This window comes from Bos taurus, chromosome X (genome assembly GCF_002263795.3).
Source record: "Bos taurus isolate L1 Dominette 01449 registration number 42190680 breed Hereford chromosome X, ARS-UCD2.0, whole genome shotgun sequence".
NCBI lineage: Eukaryota > Metazoa > Chordata > Mammalia > Artiodactyla > Bovidae > Bos > Bos taurus.
In genome coordinates, this window is record NC_037357.1 from 128,213,236 (window position 1) to 128,239,654 (window position 26,419).

The 26,419-nt window shown below is 42.9% G+C and overlaps 1 protein-coding gene across 2 annotated transcripts in view; it reads left to right on the plus strand.

The window, feature by feature from the left end:
- Positions 1–4,386: 4,386 nt before the first annotated feature.
- Positions 4,387–26,419, plus strand: part of ASB9 (ankyrin repeat and SOCS box containing 9) — a 28,598-nt gene continuing 6,565 nt past the window's right edge. Inside the window, exons 1-6 of one of the 2 annotated variants that reach the window (NM_001191166.1) lie at positions 4,387–4,510; positions 4,634–4,830; positions 13,044–13,123; positions 22,128–22,235; positions 24,874–25,024; positions 25,752–25,886. In NM_001191166.1, the coding sequence (NP_001178095.1) occupies positions 4,755–4,830; positions 13,044–13,123; positions 22,128–22,235; positions 24,874–25,024; positions 25,752–25,886 (550 nt within the window). In that variant the 5' untranslated portion in view covers positions 4,387–4,510; positions 4,634–4,754. Of the gene's footprint in view, positions 4,831–13,043; positions 13,124–22,127; positions 22,236–24,873; positions 25,025–25,751; positions 25,887–26,419 lie in introns of both variants that reach the window. The other variant, XM_005228459.4, reaches the window with a different exon arrangement.

Consider the following 26,419-nt stretch of genomic DNA (forward strand, 5'->3'; position numbering starts at 1 on the left):
TGTCAGCCACAGATCTATAGGTGAGGGGTGGGGCAGAGTCAGTGGCCAGTGTTAAGTCTGCGTTTGATAGAGAATGATTATGGCCTTACTGCTGATACAGGCCATAATTCTTTTTTCCTGCCTAACCTGGGCTGAGTTTCCTGAACATGCAGACAGACACAGAGACAGACTCAAAGCTGGCAGATTGTTTTGCTCTTGCGGCTTCTTGTAAGCCAAGCTGTTTCTCTTTAATGAAAGCTCTCATACATGTAGTTCAACTTTATCCACATGTGGATCCTTAAAAATGCATCAACTTCCCTAGTAATATTTTTCTAATTCCTGACTGGAACTGTTGTTAAATAGTTTAAAAACAAAACAACAAACAGTTCCCATCTTCCAGCATCCACAGGTGTTGATCAGCATTATGAGAAGATAAAATGGTGATTAATTCCTTCCCAGATGCTAAGGCAACAACCTTCAAATCTTCTTTATTGTCGTTTTGGACAATCAAGTTAACTTTGAACATAGAGAAACCTTATCTTCTTGGTATTTAATGAAAAGTAAATAAAGAAGCTTTACTATGAAGATTTTGCTCAGAGAATGGGATGCTTTCCAGCTCTCCTGCTGCACTGTTTAACTCCTTGACAGCCAGTCTACACTGGGAGTAAATTTCTCCTGCCAAATGCAAGGTTCATTTTTCTTCAGATCTTTCCTGATACAGTAGTGAACAATGTATATATGCTTATGGCATTCTCAGTTAATTCTGCAAATAGAGCTGGAGGGCAATTTCAGTTCAGTTCAGTAGCTCAGTTGTGTCCAACTCTTTGTGACCCCATGAACAGCACTCTCTGTCCATCACCAACTCCCGGAGTTCACCCAAACTCATGTCCATTGAGTCAGTGATGCCATCCAACCATCTCATCCTCAATCGTCCCCTTCTCCTACCCTCAAATCTTTCCCAGCATCAGGTCTTTTCCAATGAGTCTGCTCTTTGCATCAGGTGTGAAGGCCTAAGTATTGGAGTTTCAGCTTCAACATCAGTCCTTCCAATGAACACCCAGGACTATCTCCTTTAGGATGGACTGATTGGATCTCCTTGCAGTCCAAGGGACTCTCAAGAGTCTTCTCCAACATCACAGCTCAAAAGTACCAATTCTTCGGTGCTCAGCTTTCTTTATAGTCCAACTCTCACATCCATACATGACTACTGGAAAAACCATAGCCTTGACTAGACTTACCTTTGTTGACAAAGTAATGTCTCTGCTTTTTAATACACTTTCTAGGTTGGTCATAACTTTCCTTCTAAGGAGTAAGTGTCTTTTAATTTCATGGCTGCAATCACCATCTGCAGTGATTTTGGAGCCCCCCAAAATAAAGTCAGCCACTGTTTCCCCATCTACTTGCCATGAAGTGATGGGACCAGATGACATGATCTTAGTTTTCTGAATGTTGAGCTTTAAGCCAACTTTTTCCACTCTCCTCTTTCACTTTTATCAAGAGGCTCTTTAGTTCTTTACTTTCTGCCATAAGGGTGGTGTCATCCACATATCTGAGGTTATTGATATTTTTCCCGGCAATCTTGATTCCAGCTTGTGCTTCATCCAGCCCAGCATTTTGCATGATGTACTCTGCATAGAAGTTAAATAAGCAGGGTGACAATATACAGCCTTGACGTACTCCTTTTCCTATTTGGAACTAGTCTGTTGTTCCATGTCCAGTTCTAACTGTTGCTTCCTGACCTGCATACAGGTTTCTCAGGAGGCAGGTCAGGTGGTCTGGTATTCCCATCTCTTTCAGAATTGTCCACAGTTTGTTAGGATCCACACAGTCAAAGGCTTTAGCATAGTCAATAAAGCAGAAATAGATGTTTTTTTCTGGAATTCTCTTGCTTTTTCCATGATCCAGCGGATGTTGGCAATTTGATCTCTGGTTCCTCTGTCTTTTCTAAAACCAGCTTGAACATCTGGAAGTTCATGGTTCACGTATTGCTGAAGCCTGGCGTGGAGAATTTTGAGCATTACTTTACTAGCGTGTGAGATGAGTACAATTGTGCGGTAGTTTGAACATTCTTTGGCATTGCCTTTCTTAGGGATTGAAATGAAAACTGACCTTTTCCAGTCCTGTGGCCACTGCTGAGTTTTCCAAATTTGCTGACATATTGAGTCACTTTCTCAGCATCATCTTTTAGGATTTGAAATAGCTCAACTGGAATTCCATCACCTCCACTAGGTTTGTTTGTAGTGATGCTTTCTAAGGCCCACTTGACTTCACATTCCAGGATGTCTGGCTCTAGGTGAGTGGCAATTTGGCAGTATTTAAATTTTAAGTGAACTGATTAATAATTGTAGACTATTAATTGGCCCAGTCAGTTTCCCCCAATGATAACTTTGTGCAAAACTGTAGTAAAATATCACAACCAGGAAATCAACATTGAGACCATCCATTGATCTCATTCGGGATTCTTGTTTGACTTGTACCCACTCCTGTGTGTCTTTAGTTCTGTAGAAAAGATCACATGTGTATGAGCACAACTTGGACCCAGTGTTTCCACTCTTAGGAATCTCGCCTCTGGATATAATTGCATATTGTCACTGAGCCAAATTTGGGTCCACTCAGTGTGGTATTGACACTCATTGTGTCTATTGACACTGCGTTGTGATGAAGGAATGTATAGTGTTTATTACAGAATACCAAGCAAGGACAATGGGCAGCTCATGCTCAAATGACCCAAACTCTCCAATGGCCTTTAGGGGAGGGGCTTTAAAGGCAGTGTGAATGAGGGAGCTGCAGGTTGTGTGGTGAGCTTGTGTTCTTGGATTGGTGGGCATCATGATGACATTTCAAGCATCACCAACCTTTGGGTTTTGACCAGTCTGAGGTCTACATGCTTGTCATCAGTTTTCATCTGGTGGGGGTCTGCTTCCTCTAGAAACAACTTATACAAGTGTGTCAGAACTTTGTATCTTTTAGGGAACTGAGAGTTCAGTTAGTGTGCTATGTGGCAGATTTATAGTCTAAATTGTTACCATTTCCCAGCCTAACAGCTATTCTTTGTTTCTAGTCTTCACATTTCCTAATTACTAATGCAGATTGGGGAGGCCTGAGAGAGTAAAGCAAAAAGCCTTGTACTTAAAACAATAGGGACAGAGAGGCTTGTGTTGGGCTCCAATTCCCCCTTTTTCTTTAATAGTCCTCTGTCTTGAGGGGCACAGGTTCAGGACAAGAAAGGGAATATACTTTCGAATAGAGAGGTTAATCATAAACTCGGGGAACAGTTTAAGGGGGACTCAGTTTCAATACGTGCATGAAGCCATATGTAGAAATATATGAAGTGCAGTATTTTTGCAGTAGTAAAAGAAAATGGTAACACCCTGCCTCCATCATTAGGGGAATAATGAAATGTTTTTGGTGTGAAATACTTAAGGAATGCTCTGCTGTAGTGAATAAAGAAAAGGACAGAGCCATTGAGTTATTCTAACCCTAACCCAAGACAAAATAAGTGTAAAAAGTGTTTGTGTTAATTACAATCATGTGGAAAAGGTACAGCAATAAATGTGTATCCCCATGAATGCAGGAAAATGCATTTTAAAATATGCAGGACATTCCTCAGTCTGTAAACAGTGGCTCCCACATGGGTCAACTGAGGCTTGGTGAATCTGAAACAGTAAGGCTGTATCTTTGACATTAAAAATAATCGGTGATCGCTGCACAAGCAGACTATGCTTGAGACTAACTCAGAGCCTTCCCCAATGGGGAAGGAAAGTCCCTTTATACTTGGAGAGGGAGTGGGAATCCAGGGGTGGCCATCAGCCTGAGCCAGCAGCACCCAAGGGTATGGGGAAGCTGGGTGTATTTGAAAAGACACGGACAAAACCCCAGATATTTTGTAAAGGCAAACGGGGAAAACTTCACACAGTAAAACGTTTTATAACTAATCATTGAAAGATAGCAGCTCACCTCCAGGCCCCCTTGCTGCCCAGCAATCCATTTTTTCCCCAATAGCAACCCTGAATTATTTATTTAGAAGTTAAAATATAATGTGTGGAGAAGGGTGAGCAGGACATTTAGTGCAACCCCTGCAGTCAGAAGGTAGAAACTAGAAGTTCTTTCCAAACGTGCATTTTTGTAACATATAGACACATTTTCCCATAAGAAACTCCCAGAAAAATTGAAACCACATGTGCAGATGGTCAGGGCGTGCTGTGTAAGTTGCTGTGCAAGCAATTCAGCAGGGCTGCAGCAAAACCAGCTTTCTCAGCTCCTGGGTTCTGGGGCTTGTCTCAACAGCAAGAAACCCCCAAACAACAAGTGGATCCAGCAGGCAAACAATGTTGCAGAAGGCTAACGGTCTCCACCCCCCACCCTGTTCCCTGGGCTCTCCCAAAGTTACAGACTGTGAGTTTCCTTCCTGATAAACCTCAAGGCTTCCTCACTGATTGGTCTCAGTTTTGGAAAGGACGTGACATCAGCAACTTTGCAGACTTTAGGCTGGGGGGCTGCTGTGGGCTTTGGGCAGCCTCCAGCCTGTGAGGTAGATCGTGCGTGTGTGCGTGTGTGTGTATGTGTGTGTGTGTGTCCCCGTGTGCGCGTGTCTGTTTGACCACAGGTAGTACTCAGATTACCCTGCCTGTCCTGTTCTCTGCCATCTGACCAGGAGGGTGCCGCTCAGCCACTCACAGCCCTGGAATTTCCCAGGACCCCGGGGGAGCATGGAATTTGGACTTTCCTGAACAGCTGAAGTGGAGTGTGGAGCTTGCCCAGCCCAGGAGAGCACCATGGATGGTGAACGACCAGGCAGAAACGGCAGCAAGCCCCCGGACATGAGGCTCTTTTCCAACCCATTGATGGGGGGTGAGTTTAGGGGCTGTGTTGTCAGCCTGCTGGGGAGGTCTGTTAACATGCTTAGGAGAGAAGAGAGATGAGGGTGGGGTGATTTCAGTGGCTTCATCTGAAATGTGGCCACAGGGTAGTTACTGGACAGATGTCCATGACTTACTGGTATCTGCCCTTCACATGGTTGCTCCAGAATGTGTACACCTTTTTCTGCAGGGTCCTGTGGACCATGTCAAGCCACTTATCACAGTTTATTCCCAGGAGAAATGTCAGCTGCAGAGAATTATTTTTTGTGGGTCAAATATATCATTGATATTCCATTGGAGGTTTGAAAGTCACTTCTAAATAGGAAGGAACATCTTCACTGCTAAAACATTTATTAAAAGGTCTTAGGTATGTGGCATTTGGGTGGGGCTGGGTTTATAAATGATGTTCAGAAATTGAGCCCTGATTGATTCACTTTAAAAGGAGCCTTTTTTTTTAACCTTTGGAGCAGTGTCTTAGAGGTATGATTCTCCCCTGTCTCCTGGTATCTTTGTTAATGCATAGAGTCCTATACCTCTGGGAAACTCATTTCCTGTGAGCACTCAGCAGGTACCTGCTGACTGAAAGGATTCTGAAAAATGGGTCTAGACATTAGAGGAGGCTGATTATATGATTATATTCAGCACCCTGGGAGACTGCCCACAACACTTGCTGGTCAAAGGGACAAAAAGCAGGGACCCTAACATCAGCTAGGACTTGCTACTCTCCTACTGTTTAGGTGCTGAAGGGGGAAAACACACACACACACAAATACGAAATGTCGTCCCTCTGGCTCATGGAGCAGACAGGACTGCTCAAGTTAGTTGTTCGTGTATCCACTTTGGCTCATAAAAGGAGCAGAGTCCTCAACAGCAAGTAGGATTTGGATCCGCCAAGGCAGACATGGATTAATCAGAGATACTGAGCGTGAACTTGGAGCAGTAGAAAGCAGAGTAGCACCATAAATAACTTTTAAAAATGGATTTGATAAATATATTTTTAAAGCAGCAAACCAATCAATATGGGGAAAAATCAGTAATGTGGTAGACTTCTGCATGATGATTTTACAGCTGAGTTTATTTTCATTTCTACCTGAGAGAGGGGCACTAGCCACTTTTCACTGTTCAGGGTTTCTAAAGGTCCTAATCCAGGAATTCCCCGGCAGTTCAGTGGTTGGGACTCCACGCTTCCACTGCAGGGGGCATAGGTTCGATCCCTGGTCGGGGAACTAAGATCCTGCATGCTGTGCCGCTGTGGCCAAAAATATAAATAAACAAAGGTCCTAATCCAACCCTGGTTGGGCCTGGCTGGGTGGGTATGGGTGGGCAGGCACTGTCACAGCTGGACTGCAGTGTCTTAAGGAGTCTAGTGAGAACACTGGAGAGACGAAATCTGAAAATGAAGCTTCAGAAGCTAGGTGGAGGAGTTTAGCCTTCAGGAGGCAGGGAACTGGGAGCCATTGATGGTTCTGGAGTGGAAGCTTGGCCATGATAAAGACTGTAAGTAAATGAATGTGGTAGCCATAGTCAGGATAGATTGTGGAGAATTTACGAGAAATTATTATAGTAATCCACTGCTTCTCAAACTCGTATACATCAGTATCACCTGGATGGATTGTTAAAATGCTGATGGCTGGGCTCCACCACCTCAGATACTAGGTCTGGGGAGGGGCCTGGAAGTCTGCATTTATAACAAGCTCCCGGGTAATGCTGATGGTGCTGTTTAGGGACAATACCTTGAGAATCACTGCATGAAGCTGGTATCTGGATCAAGCTTCAGAAATGACAGGGAAAGGGAAAATATGGCTTGTATTTTCAGAGGAAAGAGAAATCAAGCTCTGTTGCTTGATTAGCTCAGCTGGTAAAGAATCCACCTGCCATGCAGGAGACCCCAGTTTGATTCCTGGAAAGAATCCCCTGGAGAAGGGATAGGCTACCCACTCTAATATTTTTGGGCTTTCCTAGTGGCTCACATGGTAAAGAATCCGCCTGCAATGCGGGAGACCTGGGTTTGATTCCCAGATTGGGAAGATCCTGTGGAGGAGGGCATGGCAACCAGTTCCAGTATTCTGGCCTGGAGAATCCCATGGACAGAGGAACCTGGAGGGCTACAGTCCATGAGCTTGCAAAGGGTAGGACATGAGGGAGTGACTAAGCACAGCACAAAGGAGAGAAGGCGGCCAGAACTGCAGCGTTTTCAAAGCCTAGGGTAATGTCAGCTCAGAGGGCTAGCTGAGAGAGAAGTCACGAAGGGGAGCCGGCTTGGGGATCAGAGTGAGATAGGGAGGAGAAGGCGTGAATGTGCCAATGGCTGTGCCCAGGGCTCAGTATGAAGGTGCGGGACAGAGGCTGGGCAGTGAATTCAGGTTGGGAATCAGGCCTCAGGCTGTTCTGCAGAGGGGCTGGGCTGAAATCCTGGAGGATACATTGTCTGATGACTGAGAGCCAAGGATGGAGCCCTGGGACAGACTTCCATTTGAGGATGGAGAACCAGTAAATTGGATAGATAGGCAGGAAGAGACTCAGATGCTGTCATTTCACAGGGACTAAAGGAAGAGAAGTTTTCCAAGAAGGGGAAGTCACAAGGGTGGGTGCCAGGACCCTTCTGCTTGCCCAAGTCCTCCTTCTCTACATCTGACCCACAGACTACTGCACCTTTGAAGCCTCTGCCCTCACAAAGCCCTCCCAGACTTTCTCCCAGCCCTTACTCAAATGGAGGCTCTCTCTCCCTACTGTGCATCAGCCCTGCCCCTTGGGCAGAATTTCACTGATAGCTGGATTGCATTTATTTATGCTTCAGAAGACTTGACCTTGGTGAAGTGTGGAATGTGAAACACTCAGAATGTTGTTTCCAGGCCTTGATGAGAAACTCAACTCAGGTGAAGCGAATCCCCTGGCACTGGGTCAGGGCAGAGGTCAGTGAGGTGTGGTTGGCCTTGGGGAGCTTGGCTGCTCCCACCTGCACTGGCAGGCTTTTCTTGGCAGCTGCCTCTGGAGGAAGGGAGGAAAGAACATGCAGATGGCAACAAAGTATTTATAGAGATGGAATTCTTGACCCTTCTGCCCCAGAAGTGGGAGTAGAATGTCTTTCTTTTCCCCTGAAATACCTCGTTATTGATCACATTGTGTCCATCCCCAGAACATAAAGTCCTAACCCCCTGAACCTCAGGCCATGACCTGATTAGAAACATTGTCATCGCAGGTGTAATCAGTTAAGGCCGGGTCACAGTGGAGTAGGAGGGCCCCGCACCCCATGACTGGTCCATGGAAGAAGAGCAGAGGAGGCAGAAAGGGATGAAGCCATGTGACGGCAGAGGCGGAGGTTCTAAAGATACATGTGATGAGCCAAGAAACTGCAAAGACGGACACCCAACACCAGAGGCTAGAAGAGGCGAGGAAGGACTCATTCTCTTAGGGTGGATTTTTGGCTGTTGGGCCACCTCAACAGGGGCAGTTTTTTGAAACCTGCCTGATCAGACAGGATGGGTTGAGGGGGTGCGGTCTCTATGGAGGAGGCCACCGGAGAGAGAGACGCAGACAGGAGAGGCAGGGTGATGGAACTGGGAGAAAGAATAGCAGTAGACAGGACTGATGTGCCCAGGAGTTGCCTTGCTGGGCCTTTGTATTTGTCTCTGCGACTGTGAGCCTCTGTTTCTTTGTCCTGTTGTGATTTGTCCTGCCATCTAACCAAGGGCCACAGTCACTGTAAACCCAACACCCAGATCCTCCCCAGTGTACTCACCACTGAACCTACCCCATCACCACCTGAAGACTGAAGGCGTGTGCTCCCACTGTCTCCGAGCAATGCAGCCTTTCTTCCCCGCCTTGCCCTTGCAAAATGTTTCCCAGGAGGAACAGTGATACTACCCCCAGCATTCACTGTAGGCTTTCAGAGCTTCATGAATAATAGCTCTTTTCAGAATGTACTAATTAGTACATTTTCAATCTCTTCTGAATAATGGAAATTTTAAAAAATCATTCTAGAAATGGCAATAAAATGAAATGGCAGCTTCCCTAATGTGCTGCAGGGTTTGATGGAGACTCAATTTCAAAGAAAGGTAAGTTGAATAGCACTAATTGGAGGACTTGTGGCATTGTTTCCTGAGGAGAGTGCCTTGCCTCATGTCAACCACGAGCTACACTAGTGAGTCTGTGGCATTGCCATCGACCCCCGTTTGGCATCTATTTCTTGGCAGTAAAACCAACAGTTCTTAGCTGATAAAGTACTGGGGAAAAATTCTTAATATATACCGAGCACTTGAATGATGTGTTGTATAGATATAACAGCCCTTGAGTTTCCAGGGATCAGTGGAAAAGGGAATGTGACTTTGAGCTTTCCCTCCATCCATAGCCACCTCCCGTGAGCAGCATCCATGTTCTGGCAGGAATAGTCCCCTTTCCTGCTTATTGTACTCTTTTCCAGTTGTCAGCAGGAAGGCGGGCAAAGCTGCTTTGGGGTTTAATTGCTCATGTGTTGAGCTTGTAGCTCATTGCCTGCTTGTGATGTGGGCTCTGGAAACATCTCCTAGATATCTCATCAGTGTTTTCAAGAGCTAAAGAGAGTGTTAGACCAATCTGTGTTTCAAATTATAGCATTTGCTAAATGAACTATGCATAAAGTCCATGCTCTAAATGCTAGAAAAATGTCAACCTTTCACAGTTTTAACCCTGTAGATAATCAAGTGTTGAGAGACCAGCTGAGGCTCACGTCTTTGTATATGTTTGAGATGACCTTTGGCTATACAAGAACCTAAGGTTTTCTTCCGGCCTGGAGTACTGGCATGCTCTGGTAGATTCACCTAATCCTAGTCTGAAAGGACTTTAACTTAGGAAGGGAATCTCAGATACTGCTGCTGGTAGTATAGCGTGGTGCAGCTGCTTTGGAAAGTAGTCTGCCAGTTTCTCGAAACACTGGGTTACCGCATTATACAGCAATTCCATTCCTGGGTGTCTACCCAAGAGAATTGAAAACATATATCCACTCAGAAATTGGTACATGCGTGTTTAGAGCAGAATTATTAATAACAACCAAGAAGTGGAAACAACACAAATGTCTATGACCTTTTTGGCCTGTCTATCTATACAAACGTTATTTGGCCATAAAAAAGGATGGAGTGCTGATACATACTCCAGTGTGGATGGACCTTGAAACATACTTGGTGAAAGAAGCCCGTCACAAAGGGCCACAGATTGTATGATTCCATTTGTGTGAAAAGTCCCCCAAAAACCAAATCCATAGAGACAGAAAGTAGATCAGTGGTTGTGGGAAGTGGAGATGAGGGAAGTGATTGCTGATGGGCAAGGGGTTTCTTTTTGGGATATTGGAAATGTTCTAAAATTGATTGTGATGATAGATGTACAACTCTGAAATCTACTGAAAACCACTGAATTGTATATTTGAAAGGGGTATAGGTGAGTGATAAACATTAAAGCTGGACAATACCCTGTGCTTCTTGAAGACACAGATAGTCTCCACTTTGTAAATATTGGGTTGGCCAGAAAGTTCATTTGGTTTTTTTGTGGTGTATGGAAAACCAGAACAAATTTTATGGCCAACCCAATAATACTATGTCCTAATGCATGGGTACAAAACCTCAGGTAGTCTTTTTTTATGTACTTTTTTCTTTTTCTTTTTTTGTATGCTTCTTCAAGTACATAATTCTTTATTTACCCTAAGTAAAAGGAGTCATGCTTCCGTGATGAATGCAAACAAGTAAAGCCCATTTTGGTCTACTCTTGATAAGATAATTGCATCACTTTTATGAAATCTAAACAGAGTTACAGTTTAGGACCCAAATTACCTGTCTGGCTGTCAACTCTGATTATCTGAGGTGATTTTAAGAAAGGTTGATTAGGTCCCATTTGTTTATTTTTGCTTTTATTTCCAATATTCTGGGAGGTGGGTCATAGAGGATCCTGCTGTGATTGAGACAGCAAAAGAGACACAGATGTATAGAACAGTCTTTTGGACTCTGTGGGAGAGGGAGAGGGTGGGATGATTTGGGAGAATGGCATTGAAACATGTATAATATCATATAAGAAACGAATCGCCAGTCCAGGTTCGATGCAGGATACAGGATGCTTGGGGCTGGTGCACTGGGATGACCCAGAGGGGTGGTATGGGGAGGGAGGTGGGAGGAGGGGTTCAGGATGGGGAACACGTGTATACCCGTGGCAGATTCATGTTGATGTATGGCAAAACCAATACTGTAACTAACCTCCAATTAAAATAAATAAATTTAAATTAAAATAAGAAAGGTTGAGGAGTGTGGCAGTGATATTTCTTAGCAGCTGAGAACTTGGGAGGAAAAAAATGGCTTAATCCTCACAAACATGGTGATCCAACTGATTTTTGAGATCTTTCTCAGCTTGTGGCTCTTCTCACTCAACAGTTTGTATGGATGGTATTTTGCCTTTGAACCAACAGGGTAGAATGAGTTATCCTTTTAATTCTAATTTGGGGATCAGTCTTTCCGTATCTGATGTCTGCGCTGTAGATGCCAAGCCCTGGAAGCAGTAGTGTTTCTCCTGAGAGCATTAGGACCCTCAGAGAATGGTGGTTTTCAGAAGTTAGGAAAAGTCAGTTCCCTGAAAGTACCTTGGGCATGATGATGAGCCCAGAAGGGAAGCCTTGGATGGACGGTGTGGAGGCAGGTTCATTCAGCTTGCTCTTCTCTATTAAGAGCCTGGTCAATCCATCCGGAAGAATGGTAATGTGCTCACTGGGACAGATTTTCCGGGACACTGATAGCTCCAGGTGGCAGGCCCATATCAGCAACACATGTTAAGTCCAAAGTGTTGTAGCCTCCTCCTTGATGGGCTGGCGTTGGCCAGGCTTTGGTAACTGCCTTGCTTCTCCAGGTCTTCGGACTTCTAGGAGATACCAGTTCATTCACAAAGTGTGACTGGTGTCAGACCATCCTGCCTCGTTGGTGTGTAGTGTATTTACTCCATCAGGCAGAGCCTGAGCTGTGGCAAGCGCAGACTAGCCGCCTCATGTTCTGACTTCCTGCCTTTGTTCTAGAAACTAGATGCAGCTGGAGATGAGAAAAATTCAGGTCTATGCCAAATTCAGGGCACATCCAGTCAACGAGAAAGAGGGCAAAACATTTAATGTGTTGAGGTGCATTTTACAGACTTCTTTCCTAAGAAAGTGTATTCTTTGCATATGGTTAGAGAATACATTTGCTAATTTTTTAAAAGATTTTTTTTCTGATATGGACCATCTTTAAAGTCTTTATTGAATTTGTTTACAATATTGCTTCTGTTTTTCATGTTTTGGTTTTTTGGCCACGAGGCATGTGGGATGTTAGCTCCTCGACCAGGGACCGAACCTGTACCCCATTCATGGGAAAGCGAAGTCATAACCACTGGACCACCAGGGAGGTCCCTGCTATTTTAAATAGCAGTGACTGTGGGGTATAATCAATACCCTCTAATTAGTGTTAGGGCGGGGTAATAATAGTAGCTAGTAGAAGTTGAGCTATAGGTTAAGTATATCGCTGTCCTGACTTTACAGAGAAGGGAACTGAAGCTAGGTTCTGCTCCAGAGACCTCGGTTCAGCTCAGAAGAAGTCAAGTGGGTCTGAATTCACAGATTTCTCTTAAGCACACTGGCACACTACCTTTGTGGGGAAATCACATCCCTCTTGCAAGGTCAGACTGAAGTCTGATTTGTGCTTGATATTGGGACAGGAGGTAATCTACAAATAGATAGGGTTTTGTTTAGATTTGATTCCAAGCCTAATGGCGTATGTAATGACATGATTACTACTATTAGTATATGACACTGTTTGCTGAGGTGCCAGAGTTTGTATTTCATGCAGGAAACTAGGCTGGCAAACAGTTTAATGCACTAATACTGCTAATTAGTGAAGCTCTCATTTAATTAAATGGATCATTTGCCTTTGAAACCAGTGTGTAAATCGAAGTACAGTAATCTGTCATCCCAGTCCACCTCTTTGTCTTTAGTTTGAAAGCAGAGTATAGTTATTTCTTTAGCTAGCTAGACATTTCAAATAAGCTGTGTTCAAGAAACATCCATAGAGGGGAGAAATGCTAAAGTCCTGATGAAAGGGGTTGGTTGCTTGACTCCAATGTTTCCCTCCAGTAAGACCAGTTAGGCTCTTGTTGATGGGCAAGGATGAGCCTCTGGGTCTAAAGTGCAATAGCAGGATGTAACTAACCTCTTCCTCCCTTTCCATACAGACTTTGTATCTGATTGGTCTCCTGTGCATGAAGCAGCCATTCATGGACGTCTGCTGTCTTTGAGGAGCCTCATCAACCAGGTAGGTAATTTTGGGGGGAAAAAATGATGAATATTAGGCAAGTTTTACTGCTCACCACACTGAGGAAAAGAAGTCATAGTCTGATCTTAGGATGTAAATTTCCTGTTTAGCAGAATGAGATGAATGCTGTCCTCCTTTATTTGGAGGCTGGCATAATCCTAGAGTTTAGTACAATTTTATGCACAAAGTAGATTCTGTAGTATCTATTGAATGAATAGTGGGCAAATTAGTGCATTCAAGTTGCTGTCACTTTATTCCATAGACTGTATCCTGGAAAATTATCACGTAAAGCAGTGGTTTTCAATTGGGGCAGTTTTGCCCCAAATGGAGACATTTGACATTGGCTGGAGACATTTTTGGTTGTCATAGCTGGGAGCAGGAGTGGGAATGGGGTTGGGGTAGTGGTGATGTTGGCATCTAGTAGCTGGAGACCAAGGAAGTAATTAAACATCTGACACTGTACAGGATGACTCTCCACATTAAACAGTTATCCAGTTATATCAGTAGTGCTGAGGCTGAAGACCCTTTACATAAAATAAATGCTTGAAAATGTCTTTTAAAATATGTCATCTTAAAATATCAAAGAAATGTTCAGTTCTATTGAATCTCCAGTGGAAATGGCTCTGCCAGTTTGATATTAGTTTCTCTGCTCCTTCGATGGGATACTTTAAAGTACACATTAATTGGAATTTTGGTGGTTTGAAATTATTGGGAACTTAAGCAAAGGTGCTTTTAAGAAAGTAGTTTCAATCACCATTCAAAATTCCAATAAAATTTTTGTTCATAATGTTTGTCCTCTGAAGAGACAATATAGACCTTTTAAGTTAGGAGCTCTTGGCCCTTTCATGGACCCCTTTGATAGTCTGGCAAAATCTAAGGACCCCTTCTCAGACTAATGTCTTAAATGCATAAAACACAATATAGGGGAACCCTATTAAACAAACACGCAACGTAGTATATGAACTTCTTTATTAACACATTCAGTAAGAAGATTTAGTGGCAATTCTAATTATTGCCATACTTTCTAAGTAGGATAAATGTATTTTGAGCTACTTTAGATATCTGCAATAATCAATGCAATTAAAAATATCTGTGATTCCTCTCAGTGATGTCCTATTACTACTGTGGTTTGTGGTCTAGATTCACAATTGAAGGACATGATAAATTTCAGGTGTTAATTCTGGAAATATTAATAAATGTGCTTTGAAAAATTCCAATTTCACAGACCTATCTAGACTAAGAAATCCTCCTATAAGAAGACAATTTGTAAAGATAAATTTCAGACTACTCTAAGTCACTATCTTAAGCTGTTTTTGGTAGCAGCAGCCTCTTAGAAATATAGATAGTAGCACATAACTCTAGCTAAATAAAGTTAAGCTACTTCTCAGATAAACTGAAACATTTGCCTTAATTTGATAGGGTAAAAAATGATCATTGCAGCTTTTATATATAACTTACTAAATTGGACTGATATTCATTTATATTCAGTATTTATATGTTTACTGAACATCTGCTGGAATCATGTCTTTATCTAAGCACTTTTGCATTATTTAAGTAAGTTATTTTCTTGGAACCCTAGTTTCTACCTTCAAAAAATAAGTTCCTCTGTGTGTGTGTGTGTGTGTGTGTGTGTGTGTGCACTGAGTCTCTCAGTTGTGTCCAACTTGTGACCCCATGGACTGTCCCCTGTCCATGGAAGTTTCCAGGCAAGAATACTGGAGTGCATTGCTATTTCCTTCTCCAGGGGATCTTCCTGACCCAGGGATCAAAGCCATGTGTCTTGCATCTCCTGCATTGGCATGTGGATTCTTTACCACTACGCCACCTGAGAAGCTCCTGAGCATTCCAATACCTTCCTCCAGACTAATGCCTCCAGTATTAGTCAGGTCTTGCTGTGTAAGAAAAAAGCCCAAACACAGTAGCAAAATACAATAAACATTTCTTGCCAATAAAATTTTGGATCAGCTGATCTGCACTGTTCTTGGCTTCAAGCTGTGGGTTGGGTACAGCTCTCCTGTACTCATCTCCCATCCTTGTTTGACCAGTGGCTACCTGAGGAATTTTCTCCCTGTGGCAGAAGGCTGTAGCATAGCAGGGCAAGCCCAACCATGAAAGAAAACTTCTAATCTGCTTATGTTAGATCTGCTAACATCCCATTGGTCAGAGCAAGTCAGATGGCCAAGTCCAAAGTCAAGGATCAAGGAAGTAATTTTGTCAATTATGAGGTCATGACAAGGGTGCAACTATATTACACTGTTACAGGAGGGTGAAGAATTGAGACCCAAAATTCAGTCTTTTATGTTACCTTATATATGAATTTGAGAGACTTAACTGAGGTGACATTATGTACCTGCTCTAGTTACTCTTCACAAATTGAAGAGTACCTATTTTCTTACTACAATCTACATAGCGCTTCAGATAATCAAAGACTACTGAAAAACACTGCTGCTAAACTAAACAAACATACTTTAGTCAGGGATATAAGACCAAACGTGCAAATGTCTATAACAAAGAGAAGAGAAAATTATAAAAAGTAATTCTCACTTGGTCCAAAAAGGGAGAAACTGAATCGTAACTAATTATTCTTTACTATGACTTCACATTAAAATAATGTGAGATTTAAAAGGAAAACAGCAACTGGGCTTCACTCTAGATATTCTGATTTAGCCTAGGCCAGGCTTCATGCATTGGTATTTTTTAAGCTCCTGTAGAATCACTATGTTCAGGAATTTTTTTTTAAAAGGCCATTTTGCCAGTGGAGAAAGAGGGAGGAAGGCATTTGACATGAAAGAGAAATAATATGTGGAAAGGAACAAAAACATTGATAGGTTGGATTTCATTAAGATTAAGGACTTGTTCATCAAAGGCAGCATTTTAAAAGCAATAAGGCAAGCCATACATGAGAAAATGTTTGAGATATCTATTTATGACTAAGAACTCTTATTCCTAGCCTAAAATCAATACACAAAAGACTGACAACAGAAAAATGAACAAAGAAACTTGGACTGGCAATTTTTTAAAAGATATCCAAGTGTTCAATAAATATATCAAATTGTGCTTATTAGTAAAGTTAGTAAATATGTAATTCAAATTACAAATTATGTTACTCACTCCTCCCACTAGAAGGGTTAAATTTGGAAAGACAGATAATACAAAGTGTTGACAAGAATGTGGAGCAACTGAAACTCTCATACATTGCTGGTGGGAGTGTAAATTTGTGCAAACCAATTTGGGAAATATTAAGGAATATCTACTAAAGCTACAAATATCTATACCCTACAACCAAACACTTTCATTTCTAGGTTTATATGCAACAGATATGTATACATGAGTTCATCAAAAAACATGTATGGGTATATTCATAGAAGCCTTATTCCTGATAGCAAAAAAAAAAAAAAAAACCCTTGAAAACAACCTAAGTGAAAATGAAAGTGTTAGTTGCTCAGTTGTGACTGACTCTTTGTGACACCATGGTCTGTAGCCTGCCGGGCTCCTCTGTCCATGGGTTCTCCAGACAAGAATGCTGGACTGGGTTGCCATTCCCTTCTCCAGGGGATCTTCCTGACCCAGAGATTGAATCCAGGTCTCCTGCATTGCAGGCAAATTCTTTACTGTCTGAGCCACTAAAGAAGCAGCCTTATTCATAACAGAAAAAAAAAAAAAAAAAAAGCCCTTGAAAACAACCTAACTGTCCATCAAAAGTAAGTGGATAAATATATTTTGGTATATTACTCAGTGAAACTCTATGCACCAATGAAAATATATGAATGAATGAGTTTGAAAACCAGATGTTAAGTCAGAGTAGCTGAGCACACATACAAAAATACATACTTCATGGTTCAATTAATAAAACATTCAAAATCAAGGAAAACTATCATGCTAGAAGCCACTATTCTGAATGCATTTGTGGATGTAATTTGGGTAGGATGTATGTGGGTTTGTGGTAATGTTTTTTTTCTTTACCTGTATAGTGGTTATATAGTTAGATTGTCTTTGTGATAATTCACTGAGGTTTACACTAAGGATTTATGAACCTTTCTTTGTATCTGTTGCACTTCAATAGTAATTTATTTATTTATTTTTTAAGGGTCATTCTTTTATTTTATTTTATTTTTTTTTCCTAATTTTATTTTATTTTTAAACTTGACATAATTGTATTAGTTTTGCCAAATATCAAAATGAATCCGCCACAGGTATACATGTGTTCCCCATCCTGACCCCTCCTCCCTCCTCCCTCCCCATACCATCCCTCTGGGTCGTCCCAGTGCACTAGCCCCAAGCATCCAGTATCGTGCATCCAGTATCGTGCATCGAACCTGGACTGGCAACTCGTTTCTTACATGATATTTTACATGTTTCAATGCCATTCTCCCAAATCTTCCCACGCTCTCCCTCTCCCACAGAGTCCATAAGACTGTTCTATACATCAGTGTCTCTTTTTCTGTCTCGTAATTTATTTTTTAAAAGGCAAAGCAATTAGTTAGGCCAGCATAAAGCAATTAAGGCAACCTTGGACACTCTGTGACCTTAATTTAATGGTTCATATTAGCATCCCTTTGGGCTAGGGTTGCGTGGGAAATCTTAAAAATACCAGTGCCTGAATTCAGCTACCTGTGGTTGTATTGCAGTTGCTCTGGGATGCAGCTTGGGTATCAGGACTTTTTAAAGTTCCTCTGAAGATTGAATGCACAGCCCTATAAACCTTCCCAATAAAGTTCCACTGCATGCACAGGATGAGGACTGACTTTTTTGTTTCTTGAATAAAAACTCTATGCTGCTCCACGCAGTCTTTACAGGGTTAAGTCAGGGTGGATACTAGGCAAGATCCTGGGCATTCTGAAATATCAGACCTTTAGGATGTAGCAGGCTTCCCTGATAGCTCATTTGGTAAAAAATCTGCCTGCAATGCAGGAGACCCTTTCCTGGGTCAGGAAGGTCTGGTGAAGAAGGGATAGGCTACCCACTCCAGTATTCTTGAGCTTCCCTTGTGGCTCAGCTGGTAAAGAATCCGCCTGCAGTGTGGGAGACCTGGGTTTGATCCCTGGGTTGGGATGATCCCCTGGAGAAGAGAGAGGCTACCCACTCCAGTATTTTGGCCTGGAGAATTCCATGGACTGTTTAGTCCATGGGGTCACAAACAGTCGGACATGACTGAGTGACTTTGGGCTTCCCCGATAGCTCAGTTGGTAAAAAATCCACTTGCAATGCAGGAGACCCCACTTTGATTCCTGGGTCAGGAAGATCTGCTGGAGAAGGGATATACTACCCACTCCAGTATTCTTGGGCTCCCCTTGTGGCTCAGCTGGTAAAGATGTAGCAGCTGATTCAAGGCTCAGTGATAAAGAATAAAAAGAAATCTAAAATATTAACTGCCTAGAAATTACTAAGTACTAAACAAGGCAATGGCACCTTACTCCAGTACTCTTGCCTCAGCAAGACTTTGCAGCAAAGACTTTGCATACATCATTTTTAAAGTATTCATAACCAACCTGGTAGGGTAGGTGAAATTGTCCCCATTTTACAAATGGAAATTGAGACTTTGAGAGAAAAGTAGCTGGCCCAAGGTCACACTGCTACTTAGGTGATGATGCCAGCATTTGAACTCGGTAATCATTCTGCTGTCCTCTGTCTGAGATTTCAGTCCTAGGTTTGAAATGAAGATAGTGGTACCATTCAGAGAATCAGGTATAGCAGAAAAGGAGCTCTTTTCAGGAGAGTTTGGTTGGCAAAGGCTAAATTTATGTCATGAACTGGGTCTCTGGGTGATTATGTCTTAGCAGGGAATTAGGAACATGTACTGGGGCTGGAGATTTAGATTTGAAAGCAATATGTAATATATAGAGGGTATTGAGAGAAAAGAAAAGGATTTGGGGGCAAATCCTTGAGGAAATGCCTGCATTAGGAGATGTAAGGATGAGGAGAACAGAGTTAGTGAAAGAGAAAGAAAAGGCAGTCAGAGACTGGAGATAATTTCCGGTAGAAGTCTGTTTTAGAAGCTGGGCACAAGTCCCACGGGGTCAGGATGAATATGTTGCAGATTCAGAGGTGGAAGGAGGTGGGGAACGGAGCAAGGCGTACTGGATTCTGAAAGTCACTGGTGGGCTTTAAAAGTAGTGTGTCAGCAGGGTTCTGTTGGTAGAAAATGAGAGAAGGTGTAGAGATAATGGGGATAGACTATGTTTGGAAAAAAAGGGGGGGCCAGTGAAGGGATGAAGAGCGTTGAATGGATGCTCGCAGAGGGTCAGGACTGAGGGCTGGGAGGACTTTGAAAGCAAAGAGAAAGTGTACCTGAAGAGGAGAGAGCAGGGGAACGCATGTGAGAAGGTAGATGAAAGAAAGTCATGGGGCTGGTGGGAGGACCAGGTGAGGTCAGGGGCTATTGGACTGAGCTCATATATTTCTCCCACAGAGAAAGGAGCAATGGGAGAAAAGAAGACTGGAGAAATATAAAGAGATGTTAGGGGTGGAGAGGAGGGTAATGTAGAAAGCTCTCACATCAGATGGCTTTGACCTCCTTGGTAAAGTAGGGAGGAAGTGATGTGTTTGGATGAACGTGAGTGAGATGGAGGTTTGTGATCTTCCTTTCTACTGTGTAGAGAAGGAAGTGGTAACTGTGGACAGGATAAATGATAAAGCCTAACCCTCTTGTGGTCAGTTGGTTGTCTGAGTAGACATATGATTTGGAGCTGGGACAGAAAGTTGCCAGGTACCAAGCACTGTGTCACCCATGGGTGCCCTGATATTGCACAGCCCCATGGAATCATCAGAACTTCTGACTGTACACTGAGATTAGGGGACAGACAATTGATGATAGAAAAATTAAAGGTCAGCTATTCGATCCATTTTTTTCTGAGAACCCACTGTAGACTGGACCCTCTCTGAAGTAATGGGTTAAAAATTACCTTAAATGGTATATGATTCAGACTTGACAATATTTCAGACAAACTGCCACAGTTCATTTAAAGTCAAAATTGCATATCTGTGATGAACTGTAAGTACAGTCCTCAGTTTGCACAGGGAAGCTTAATTTAAAGGAACTTCTTTGTAATGTGAATATGTAATGGGTGGTGAACATTTTTGGAATGTAAATAATTTCTTTTTTGCTTTTTCATTTACCTGGATTTATGTATAGGCACCTAAATGATTTTGAAATGGCAGTAGTGGCTATAGGAGTATATTTGTAATAGAGGAACTCTTAATAAAGAATTCCTTTAAAGAATAGTCTTCTTTCATCTCATGATCTGTAGCACAGAGAAAAATGCAATTAACATTTTGCTGTGAATTTCCGGTGTATTCGACCAGTGTGTGGGGAGGAGACTGGACAGAGAACACTGAGAGTGGGGAAAGAACGGATTTGAGAACAGATCTTTGAGAGGAATGCCTCGAATAAAATAATAATAAACAGAAGATGCTACACCGTGAAGTCCATGGGCAGTGCTTGTGAAGGGAATAAATGCTACAATTCAGATTTTTCTCGAGTCAAGGGGTCAGTGAGCATTTGTTTAATACAGATGGGATTTGAGGTTGTGAAGGAAGGGAAGATACAGCCCTGTCCCTCCCTGCAAACAGCAGAGCTGGTATGGCAAAGTGCTGAAATGGATTTTCAAGTTTCTCATTTACAAGCAGATTATTTTGAGTCTCTCAGAACCCATTCCTAGACACACCTTAAAAAAAAATCTCTGGGTTTGAGATCCTGTGAACTCAAGTGTATGTCCAGAATGATGGGATATATCAAAATGCATGAGCTTGCCAGTCAGAGGGTAACAGCCCAAAGGACAGCATGACTAGGGGGCTGAAAAAAATGCCCACAAAAATAGAAGAATGTGTGTTAGGGATGATGGTGAGTGAGATAAGTTAATGGAATGATTTTAGGCAAATTTATTCCAGAAAAATTTATTTATTCTGGGCTTCCCTAGCGGCTCAGGTGGTAAAGAATCTGCCTGTAATGCAGGGGACCTGGCTTCGATCTCTGGGTTGGGAAGATTCCCTTGGAGAAGAGCATGGAAATTGACTCCAGTATTCTTGCCCAGAGTATCTCTTGGACAGAGGAGCCTGTTGGATTATAGTCCACAGGGTCACACAGAGTCAGACTTGACTGCAACGACTTAGCCTGCATGCATTCTGGGAAGAAAAGGTATAATATTGAGTTGACCAAAAAGTTCATTTGGGTTTTCCTGTGACATCTTACAGAAAAACCCAAATGAACTTTTAAACTAACCCAGTATCACCAAGATGTTGATTAAACTATCCATGCTCTTAATTGACATATGCTAAGGAAAAGAACTTTTATTGTACCTGGTTTCTTCCTGTTAGGAATAGATTATATATTCCAAGATCAGGGGGTCTGTGGAGCCTCTCCTTGAGTTCTTTTGATGTTCTGCTTGGATTAGGTTCAGGATCCATCTCCTGGAGAGCACACTTTCCAAGAGGTTGAAGAACCCCACGACCTTTCAGACACTTTCTTGCTGCTTTAGCTCTAAACTACTAGAGTAATTGTCCCTTTGGCTCTCTGTCGATGGAGCTTCACCTAATGCTTTGGACTGTCTTAGTCACCTTTTGCTGTGTAACAAAGTATCCTCCACATTAGTGGCTTAATGTAACAGGCATGTATTCACGTGTCTATGGGGCAGGAATCTAGAGACAATTTACCTGGGTCAGGGACTCTTCTGTGAATCTGCAGTCATAAGAATATATATTGGCTTCCCTGGTGGGTCAGTGTAAAGAACTCTCCTGTCAATGCAGGAGATGTAGGTTTGATCCCTGGGTCAGGAAGATCTTCTGGAGAAGGAAATGGCAACCCACTCCAGTATTCTTGCCTGGAGAATTCCGTGGACAGAGAAGCCTGTTGGGCCACAGTCCACAGGGTCACAAAGAGTCAGACACGACTGAGTGACTGAGCACATAGGTGAGCCAGGTTAACTTTTAAAAGAATCGTGGACTCATGGCTGAGCCCTACAGAACTGTTACATTGCACTCCTTACTCTGCCCATTTCCCTTCCTCCAGGGGTGGCCGGTGAACCTCATCACTGCAGATCGTGTGTCTCCACTCCACGAAGCCTGTCTTGGAGGTCATCCCTCCTGTGTAAAAATATTACTGAGACATGGAGCTAATGTAAGTACAACTCAAACCACATCTTAGATGCCACTACTGAAAAATAGCTATTTCTATCCCTTCTAAATACTTTCCAGCGTTTTTTATTAGCCTGATTTGAAATATGAAGAGGGTTTTTTCCCCCCCAAAGTATTATGTCCATCAAGCTTATTTACTTTGGCAGTAGATGAAATACTGCATTTTTAGCTAGAAAGTCATGGTCTGAGCCTATATCCTTTTCTTTAGCTGTCATTACTAATAAATAGCTGTTACATTTCTGCCTTCATTCCTATGGCGGGAAGGCAGTGACATATTGTAGAAAACATACAACATTTGGCTCCATAAGACCTGAATAATGATCCCAGACCATCTCTACCATTTACTAACGTTGGAAATTTGGACAAGCTACTTAGCCTGTGAGCTTTAGAGTATATATATGAAAAATAATGGGGGAAATAGCAAAAAAATTCTGTAGCATATTTTGTGGAATTGGGAGGATTGAGAGGGGGTAAGGCATGTGGTTATTTGGAGAACAGGAATCAGGGTGACATAATGAGATTACAGAGAAGGAAGTTACACAGTCGTTGAATTTGAAACTAGGGACCAGTACTTCTTCCATTAACTAAGTCCCCTCTTGCTCAAAAGTGATGGGAAAATCTGATCAGAAGATTCTATATAGATTGCTCATCTTTTCTCAACCAGTCTGTACTGAGCATTTATTATGTGTCTAACTCTAAATAAAGATTTTCAGGAACTTCTAAACTAAAGGAGGAGACAACCAGATAAACAGGTAAATGGCTGAATGTGACACTAAATGTTTCAACAGATAAACCCTGAACTCGCAGTAGCCCTCATAGAATGAAAGTTTATTTCTTGTTCAACTCAGAGTCCTATGTGGGTGTTGCCGTTTGGGTGGCTGTGTTCCAAGGGTGACTCAAGGACACAGGCTCCTTTCATCCTGTTGCTCCTCTGCCTCCAACAAGTGGCTCCCATGTGTGCTCTGTTCCAGATGGCTGGAAGAGGAAAAGACATGGAGGATTGTGAATGGAGACTTTTAAAAGGCCAGTCTTGGCAGTGACATATGTCACTTTTGCTCACATCCCATTGGCCAGAGTTCAGGCCATGTCTAACTGCCAGGAAGGTGGGAAAGTGTATGGCTGTGTGCCCAGGAGAGAGGGAATGAGTTTGGTGAATGCATAATATCTCAGCCACAGCAGGCAATTAGAATACACTGTTTTTATCCATCAGTTTCTGCTGTGTAACAAACCACCTGACTTAATGACTTCAGACAGTAGCCATTTCTTGATTCACAGTTCCTTGTGTAGTCTGGACAGCTCTTCTGGTATGGCCTGCTTTGGCTAGCCTCAGCTGGGCTCACAGAGGCATTTGGGGTTAGCCAATAGGTGGGCTGCAGCAGACTGCTTCATGGTGACCGTGGCTGCGGCCGCTGGGAGGTCTGGGGAGAAATAAAATCTCCCTGTGGTCTCTCATCCTTTAGCAGGCGGCCTGGGCCTGTTCACATGGTCGCAGGGATTCCGAGAGCAGTGAAAAGGGTGAGCTCCTTGCTTGCATCACACTTGTTAACTGTCCCATTGACCAAAAAGTGATTCATGTGGGCAAGCCCAGATTCCAGGCGTGGAAAAATAATCTCTGTCTTGTGATGGGAGGAGTCGCAGAGCCACATTATAAAGGAATGTGCATCCTGGGCACAGAGTCTGTGGTCATTTTTTGCTACCACATGCTACAAAATATAATAAGTATTAATAGTAAGAGGATTGTTGGGAACATGTACAAATGTTCCTAACCTGTTTATTTCTGACGGAGAGAGGGAGTGAAAAGATGCTTCCTGCAGGAAGTGACATCACAGTTGAAATCTATAGGACCCGTTGGAGTCACTCAGCTCATTGGCGGGTTGGGGAAAATGTGTGGGTTGGGCATTTTGTGTGATTTCAAATCATTCCTTATAGCAGCAGGGTAGAGCAGGGGACAGGGGTCAGAACAGAACAAGCTTGCTGTCTATGCCAGGAAAATGGACTTTGTCCTGAGGGCAGCCGAGAGCCATGATAAGTATATCCTCAGGTTTATATTTTGGTTAAGAAAACTTACCCCGAACTTGGAAACAGAGCCAGGACTAAGCAGAGGCAAAAGAGGAGCCTGAGGGTGCAAACGTGAGAGAGCTGCTCCCTCTCAGGGTTGTGCTGCACTTTTGTGATCCTGGAAGTGAGTGTCTCCTTCAGGTTTGCACCTGGGGCATCTGAAATTAAGACAAAATAATATATTCACAATTTTAAGAGGTTACTCTAACTGCTGTGCGGAAATTGGATTGGTGTGGGATGGGTCTAGGATAGAGTATTTAAAATAAGGTGATTAGTTTGTGACCTGTTCAACTTATCCTAACTAGTGTCCAAGTTCATGTTCCTGGGGGAGGGCATAGAGGAGACAAAATATTCAGAAACATTCTTGGGGCCTGACATCCCATACTTCATTTGGTTTTTCACAACAGCTTTGTGGCATTTGTTCTTTTTTGTCTCCATCTTGTAGCTGTGGAATTTAAGGCTCTGATAAATGAAAATAAAAAAACAGCTTGAAAATGGTGGAGCTTACGTTAGAATCCAGGGTACTTCATTGCCTGCCTTCATCCTGGAGTTTTTCCTTACAGGTGAACAGTGTCACTGTAGACTGGCACACTCCCTTGTTTAATGCTTGTGTCAGCGGCAGCCACGAGTGTGTGAATTTGCTTCTGCAATATGGAGCCAGTCCCCACCCGGAGAATGACCTGGCGTCCCCCATCCACGAAGCTGCTAAGAGAGGTAAATCTGTTGAGAATTGAAGTTTTCCACCCATTCCTTCAAGGGACATCTTGCGATTGAAGAGGGAAAAGGAGGTATACAAAGCACTTGTTCTCCATGTGGGATCCTGGGTTCCACACAGAACTACAATGGCATAACAAGATAAATGCAAAGGGGCAGTGTTTCAGTATGACACTAGACCAAGGAAGAATGATTCTGCTTTCACCCCACCTAATTGGCCACACAGGGCCCCACTCGTGTTGGATTTGGCACCATCTCCTAAGCCTCTCCAGTGCCCACCACTCTTATGGGATGGTGGGCAGTTTCCCCCAGGGCCTGCTTTTGGTGAGGTTGTAAGTTTCCTTCCCTGTTCCATGGCCCACTCTCTGCGCTGTCTTCTTCAGGTCCACCTTGTCCCTCTTCCATACCTCTTCCCAACTCTCACTTCGATTTCTGAACTCAGATTACAAAGCCACAAACAATTAAAGAAGGTGGATGGTTGCTGGTTGCCCACTGTGGCTAATAAACTCACGTGGAGTTCCACCCAGAGCTCCAGATGGCATCTTATGGGACACCCTGTTAACTATTGACGGTGTTGAAGATCATTTGCTATTCTAAGTAAAGAACATAGCTTTTGGTCCCTAGTTAAGTCATTTGAAATTTTCAACACACAGAATACGGGCAAGGTGGTGTTTCCCTAGCTGTGAGAATTCGTGCTGTAACTGTTTTCTCCCACTCTGGGCTGCAGGCCACATGCAGTGCATCGAGTCTCTTGTGGCTCACGGGGGCGACATTGACCAAAACATCCACCACCTGGGAACACCGTTATATATGGCTTGTGAAAACCTGCAGGTGGCCTGTGCCAAGAAACTTCTGGAGTCAGGTAAAACCAAAAGCACAGCAGAACAAGGAGAGGAAATGAAAAGTGCATTCAAGGTATTTGAAAGCTCTTACTGTTGTAGCAGAGGAAAAAGTGTGGGCAGTGGAGTTGGACAAGATCAGAGTTCATCTTGACTGTGTTCCCTGGGGAATTACTTGAAACTGTTTCAACTTGAGTTCTCTTACTTGATTCTTAATCACGCTGACCATGATGTCCCTCCTCCCAGGAAGGTCCTCAGTGATTATTAGTTTCTCCTCCCTTTCCCCTGCCTCCCTCCCTCTGGCCATTGATATTACTAGTCCCAGCATAACTCCCACAGATGCTGGGTTAGGGCTGGCCTTTGAATTTTAGGCCACCTTCAGCAGTTCTCTTTGAATTGGAAATAAACTTGCCTCAGTTTTAGTCCATTGTAGATGTATTTTTGAAAAGGCCCAAGTCCCACCATTCTTTTTCACCTTCCTGCTGTTGTCCAACCCCTTCAACACTTGGAATACCCCTTTTTCACATTTTAAGTTATTTGAGTCTTGGTTATCTTT